Source organism: Olea europaea, chromosome 3 (genome assembly GCF_002742605.1).
Source record: "Olea europaea var. sylvestris chromosome 3, O_europaea_v1, whole genome shotgun sequence".
Lineage (NCBI taxonomy): Eukaryota > Viridiplantae > Streptophyta > Magnoliopsida > Lamiales > Oleaceae > Olea > Olea europaea.
Window position 1 is genome coordinate 14,675,569 of NC_036239.1, and position 7,054 is coordinate 14,682,622.

Here is a 7,054-nt window from a genome sequence, read left to right on the forward strand (position 1 = left end):
AACAGTTGAAGCGTTCACGGGAACGATAGGGGAAATCCAAAATTACTAACTAGAAGAAGATGAAGAAGAAGATGAAAGGGTACTTCCTCCCTTTCGGCTATACTCAGACCTTGTTTCAGAGGCTCCATTCACTGAGGCAAGGTGCAAGATCAGTCAATGATTATACTGAAGAATTCTATCAGCTGGTGGCTCAGAATGATTTATCTAAGACGGAGGAGCAGATGGTAGCATGGTACTTGGGGGGATTAAGGCAGTCCCTGCAGGATGTTCTCAGCCTTCATTCATTGTGGATGGTTTCTAAGGCATATCAGTGGGCACTCGCAGTGGAGAAACAGCAAAGTAGGAGGCCAGTGGTCAGAGGTGAAGGAAGTCAGCCAATTCGCCCTCAAGAATCTCGTCCTGCTTATCAGCCACAGCGGGACAGTTCCAACTCAAGTATTAAGTGCTTTAGGTGTGGTGAACAGGGGCATAGGGTGACTGATTGCAGGAAGCTTACTGGTCAGAAGAATAAAAATCTTCTAATTGAGGAGGATACGATAGAGGAATTCGAGGAAGTTGGGGAGCCCATGTATGATGATGGTGAAGATGAGGACATGCTATATGGAGATGGTCAGGAGACCCTGGTCGTTCGAAAGAGCCTGCTGACTCCCAAGGGTGATTTAGGGGACGATTGGTTGAGGACCAACGTTTTCCACACAACCTACACAGTTTCTGATAAAGTTTGTAAGCTGATAATTGATAGTGGCAGTTGTGAGAATGTAGTGTCTGAGGAGGCTATCAAGAAACTACAACTGAAGATGGATCATCATCCCAAACCATACAAATTGTCTTGGCTAAATAAAGGTAGTGAGGTAACGGTAGAAAAGCGATGCTTAGTGTCTTTTTCGATTGGAAAAAAATATTTTGATAATGCTTGGTGTGATGTGGTATCAATGGACGCGTGTAATGTTCTATTGGGATGACCTTGGCAATATGATCGCAGTGTTATCCATGATGGGCGGAAGAATACTTATTCTCTTATCATCAAAGGGAAGAGAATTGTTTTGGCGCCTCACAAGGAAGAAAACATCCCTGCCCCAGTAGTTAATAACCCCAATCTACTTTCTATGTCCAGATTCTTGGTTGAGCTTGGGTGTGAAAAAATAGTTTATGCTTTAATGCCTCGTGAATATAGTGCAGTGAATGTGGATTCAGAATTTCCAGCAGAAGTGCAGCAATTACTGATGGAGTTTTCTGACTTGATGCCGGAGGATCTTCCTCCAGGACTACCACCTATGAGGGACATTCAACATCAAATCGACCTCATTCCGGGGTTGAGTTTACCAAATCGATCAGCATATCGCCTCAGTCCCAAGGAAGCTAAAGAGTTGCAGTGACAGGTGGTAGAATTATTGGAAAGGGGCTACATTTGTGAGAGTATGAGTCCTTCTGCAGTTCCTGCTCTACTAGTGCCAAAGAAAGATGGGTCGTGGCGTATGTGTGTTGACAGCAGGGCAATTAACAAGATTACAGTGAAGTACAGGTTTTCAATTCCCTATCTGGACGACATGTTGGATCAATTGTCCGGTTCTAAGGTCTTCTCAAAAATTGACCTTAAAAGTGGATACCACTAGATCAGAATTAGGCCTGGAGATGAGTGGAAGACCGTGTTCAAGACACAGCATGGGTTGTATGAATGGATGGTCATGTCCTTTGGACTATCCAACGCACCTAGCACTTTTATGAGGTTTATGCATCAGGTTTTACTGCCTTTCATGGGGAAGTTTGTGGTAGTTTATTTTGACGACATACTTATTTATAGTCTGACAAGGGAGTCACATTTTAAATCATCTTCGTGCTGTCTTTGATGTAATGAGGATGGAGCGCTTATTCATCAATCAGAATAAGTGTTCTTTCTTCACAACTTCTGTAACTTTTTTGGATTTTGTTGTGTCTACTGATGGTGTTCATGCAGATCAATCCAAAATTAAGGCAGTTTTGAATTGGCCCAAGCCAAAAACTTTGCACGATGTCAGGAGTTTCCATGGATTGGCATCCTTGTATCACTGGTTATCAAAAATTTCAGTACCTTGATTGCTCCTATCACAGAGTGCCTTAAGGGACATGATTTTTAGTGGACTGAGGAGGCAGAGGTTAGCTTTCAGTTGGTTAAGAAGAAGATGACGGAGGCCCCAGTCTTGGTACTTTCGGATTTCGAAAAGGTGTTCGAGTTAAACTGTGATGCGCCTGGAGTTGGTATTGGTGGTGTTCTGAGTCAGGAGGGGCGTCCAGTAGCCTTTTTTAGTGAGAAGCTATCGGGATCGAAGAAAATTTATTCCACTTATGACCTGGAGTTCTATACCATAGTTCAGACTCTAAAGCATTGGCGCCATTACCTGGTACAGAGGGAGTTCATCCTTGTTACTGATCATGAGGCCTTGAAGTACATCAATGGTCAGCACAATCTAAGTAGGCAACATGCAAAGTGGATGGCGTACTTGTTGGAGTTTACCTTCACACTCGAGCATCAAGCAGGGTGTTTGAATCGAGTAACAGATGCTTTGAGCCGTCGTACATTACTCCTCACCACCATGAGCACCACGATTGTCGGATTTGAGGCATTTCCTGATATGTATGCTGCAGATCCTTCATTTGGGAAGATAATTCAGGAGGTAATTGATAATCACCGACATGATTTTGTTTTACATAATGGTTACCTGTTTCATGGATTGCAGTTATGCATTCCGGATTGTTCACTAAGGTAACAGATTATTAGTGAACTTCATAACGAAGGACATTTTGGGCGAGACAAGACATTGGCATTAGTCTCTTCTGATTATTACTGGCCCAAGTTGAGCAGTGATGTGGCGCATTATGTGGAGCGGTGTTATGTATGTCAGCGATCTAAAGGGGCTCTTACTAATGCTGGATTGTACACACCATTACCCATACCTGAAGCTCCTTGGTTTGATGTCAGTATGGATTTTGTCTTTGGCTTACCTCGTACACAGCGGGCGATGGATTCCATTCTTGTTGTGGTTAACATATTTTCAAAGATGACTCATTTTGTAGCTTGCCGAAAGACAATGGATGCTACTAGGATTGCTCATCTTTATTTCAGAGAGATTGTGCGTTTACATGGTGTTCCGCAGTCAATTACTTCTAACCATGACACTAAGTTTATGAGTCATTTCTAGAGGAGTTTGTGGGAGAAACTTGGAACGAAGTTGAATTTTAGCAGCGCATACCATCCCCAAATAGATGGTCAGACTGAGGTGGTGAATCGGAGTTTGGGAAATCTTTGAGAAGCTTAGTAGGGACTAAATCAAAGCAGTAGGATTTGGCATTACCTCAAGCAGAGTTTGCTTATAACCGGTCGAGGAATAGAACCATCGGACTGAGTCCTTTTGAAATTGTCTATGGTCAGAACCCATCCGGAGTACTTGAGTTAGCTCCAATTCTACGTGTGGGTTGCTTCAATAACAAAGCTGATGAGATGGCTGAACATCTTCGGGGTCTCCATGAGCAGGTGAAGTTGTCCATACAGGATAGTAATACTAAGTACAAAGTTCGGGTAGATAGTCATCGACGCCAGGTGTTGTTTGATGTTGGTGATTTTGTTTGGGCAGTATTAACTTGTGATCGTTTTCCAGCTGGGGAATACAATAAGCTAAAGAAGCGAAAGATTGGACCTTGTGAAGTGCTGCAGAAGATCAATGATAATGCTTATAGGTTGCGCCTCCCTAGCCATTTGAAGACCTTTGACGTATTCAATGTGAAACACCTAAACCCTTGTTTTGTGGAGTCCAATGAAGTTACTGTGAACTCGAGGGCGAGTTATTTCCAACTCGGGGTTTTGTGATGCAAGAGGATCCGAGTGAAGTGATGATGATTTGTCAGATAGCACGATGATGGCTCTGAGATACCATGAGATGGCGGATCTGTGCAAAGATGGAAAGTGAATCACAATTATTTCCTTAATTGGGGAAATTTGACACGTCTTTGGTAATTTGGCCATAACTTTGGCTACGGTTATCGGAATTGCTATTATGACCCCAATCCGGAAAGCTCTCTTCGGCGCGCATGTCATCCCTTGGTGGACGTCAATTTCAAGTCCAAAATCCGCTGTTTTCCTTTTCAAAATTCAATTTTAAGTTATTTTTTACTATTTATGGTAATATTTCGTTTCCCTTTTTCAATATGTTAGAAAACTCAAATTGACCCAAATTTTTGGCAACTTACTTCTTTTACTTAATATTTTATTCTAGTATAATTTCGAAATTTTGCCATTTTTGGTACTTTTCCCATAATTTCGTATTTCGCAGCTATTTAACTCGGCTTGTGGGTTAATTTTGATCATTCGGCATTATTAATAATATTGAGTTGAATTTAGAGTATTTTCTCTAGTTTTTGGGTGTTTTCTGTCGTTTGTTTCTTGCGAATCATCTGCTACAACAAGCCAATAAGATAATTACTATCCTACCCGGCGTCATTTTGGCTGAAAAAATAGTAATTTTAAAGTGTTTATCTATTAAATTTTGGACATTTTCTTCATCTAGTTCTACTATAAAAAGGCCTACTTTGCACCTTCAACTTCAAACCACCTTTTTAACAAAAATATTTGATCCAAGACAAGCTCTGAGAACTGAAAAATGAGTTCCCAAACTCCAGCCAAAGCCACCCTATTTCTTGCAATGAACGTTCTCTGCTTTGTTTTAACCACCGCATGTGGAGAAAGAACCTGCGACAACCCCTCACCACCGGTAACCGATGGTGGACCTGGTCGTGGTCAATCGGCAACTTGTCCTAGGGATGCCTTAAAACTAGGCGTCTGCACCAATCTATTAGGAGGATTGGTTGGAGTGGTGGTTGGAAGCCCTTCCACCACCTTTTGCTGCACCTTGCTAGCGGGATTGGCAGACCTCAAGGCGGGGGTTTGCCTTTGCACCGCCATTAGAGCTAACATGCTAGGAATCAATCTGAATATCCCAATTTCTCTCAGTCTACTTCTCAATGTGTGTGGAAGGACTTCTCCTGCTGGCGTCACTTGTGCAATCTTCTATTAATCTCATAATCTTGCAATGTCTTAAATTAAAAAAGTAAAATGTGTTATGTTGTACTTGTCTTATGTTTTATTTGTATGTAATTGGAGTTGTGCTCTTGAATATTATTCCTCTCAACATATGAATAAATATATCGGCCACTGAATCGAGGGCCACTATTATTTAGATTCTAGACTTGTAAGATAGAATTACTTTTTGAATGCTACATGTACAGAGAAGTGCAAGGACAGGTCAATGTTAGGACACAAGTGTCTCCCTGGACATGTACTGGCCTAGTTGCCTCACCCCCTCCACCTTATTAACATTTCCTCAATGTGTTGGCCCATATCGTGTGCTCAATTCCACTGATACTCTTCATACTGCCTCATAATCTCACATCGAGGAGGAATCATTGAACTCATCTGTTCCACTTCAATTATTTGAAGTCCAATTAGTGGCTATCTAATAAATTTAGTTAATTCTCGAGAATTTAAATAAATATTTAAATTTGGTCACATCCTCAAAATACTTGGTGTAATTATAACTATCCACAATACGTACTCAAACTCAAACATATACTAATATTTGTGTACACGGGTATCCTCATAATCATACATACCTTTCCAATGTTGTATCTAGACTAAACTTTGTCATACTCATCATATTGATACAAGCATACTTACAAGCTTTCTTTACCTTAAAATTGGCATAGCAAAGTCATAGCAGGCATATGACTTTACTAATGCAATTCTACGGAATAAAGAAACTGTTTTTATTCATGATTAGGAACTTAGTATTCATTTTTTAAAATTAATAATACAAATAAAATTAAACAAATCAAAGATCGTGTTCTTTTTCATTAAAAAAATAAAATACATTAGATGATATAAAAACACATTTTTTTTTCTTTAAATGAAGCATTTGTTTTTCTGGGTATTCAAAGAAAATATTATTAGTATTAATTTTTGTTTGTGGAGGGGGCACATTCTGAGCACCCTCCGGGATAATCCAAAGTTTCATCATAGCCTGTGCTATTCCCCAATCTGCTAACACACTAAAGGCACATACACGCCACCAAAACACGTTAATACACACGCATTACATTTGCTACATGTATAAATATTCACATATATTTTCACAGGCGTTGAGCACAAAATTGTAATGTGAGAGAGAGAGAGAGAGAGAATGTGTTTGTGTTTTGTTTCATAGATTTTTTGAAATTGGGACGATAATAATTTTATTCAATCATCTAGATAAGTGATACAAAATTATAAGAGAAACTGCACGAGAATTATGATTAGATTATACATATTATAGTTCTTTAACTTTTATCTATGTATAATGTAAATGATGTAGCTAGATTATACCTTTCTCATTGCAAAAATAGCTTCAGCAAAAAATAAAGATAGAGCCGATTATCTGCCACTTTAGACATCAAGATGCAACCTCCACCTCTAGTCGCACCATACCTTTACCATTAATTCAATAAGCTCCTTTCAATCATCTTTAGGTAAGCTATAAAAATGACTTTCAATACATTCAAGGCAATACCATTTTCCACTGCACCATTTTAATCTTTAAAATTTACATCATGAGCCAATATTCGGCAAATTACACCTTTACACTAGACATCATTCAGAGCTAGGGAAAGGTCCCACCTTATCTTTTCATCTCTATTGTAAATGAGTGTTGCTATGGGTACAGAGATTATTGAACGAATCTATACAGAAATTCAAAACACATACACATACACGGGGTGGGTGGTGTGTTTTTTTTTTTTTTCCAATATAAAACTCACATGGGCCCCAGCTCATATGAGTATCCTGTCTTTCTTCTGTTGGAATAATTCTGTACGTGCAGAATTATTGATTGTAAATCCTAGACTTGGACTATAGATGGACTACCACATAAGCATTCAATGGGGTATAGGGTGCCACATCTGTAACCACAGTACTTCCATTTCTATTTTATAGATCTCCCAACAGCTTCAATTAAGAATATAGCCTTTTCGGCTAAAAAATTGAGGTGAGTAC

General features: G+C 39.6%; 1 protein-coding gene across 1 annotated transcript; it reads left to right on the forward strand.

Moving 5' to 3' along the window:
* Nucleotides 1–4,615: 4,615 nt before the first annotated feature.
* Nucleotides 4,616–5,045, forward strand: LOC111378799 (pEARLI1-like lipid transfer protein 1). Its single transcript, XM_023002057.1, has one exon. The coding sequence runs from the start codon at nucleotides 4,632–4,634 to the stop codon at nucleotides 5,043–5,045; it is 414 nt and encodes a 137-aa protein (XP_022857825.1). The 5' UTR covers nucleotides 4,616–4,631.
* Nucleotides 5,046–7,054: the final 2,009 nt, after the last annotated feature.

Coding starts and splice junctions, on each gene's coding strand:
- LOC111378799 (XM_023002057.1), top strand. CDS start 4,632: ATGAGTTCCCAAACTCCAGCCAAAGCCACCCTATTTCTTGCAATGAAC.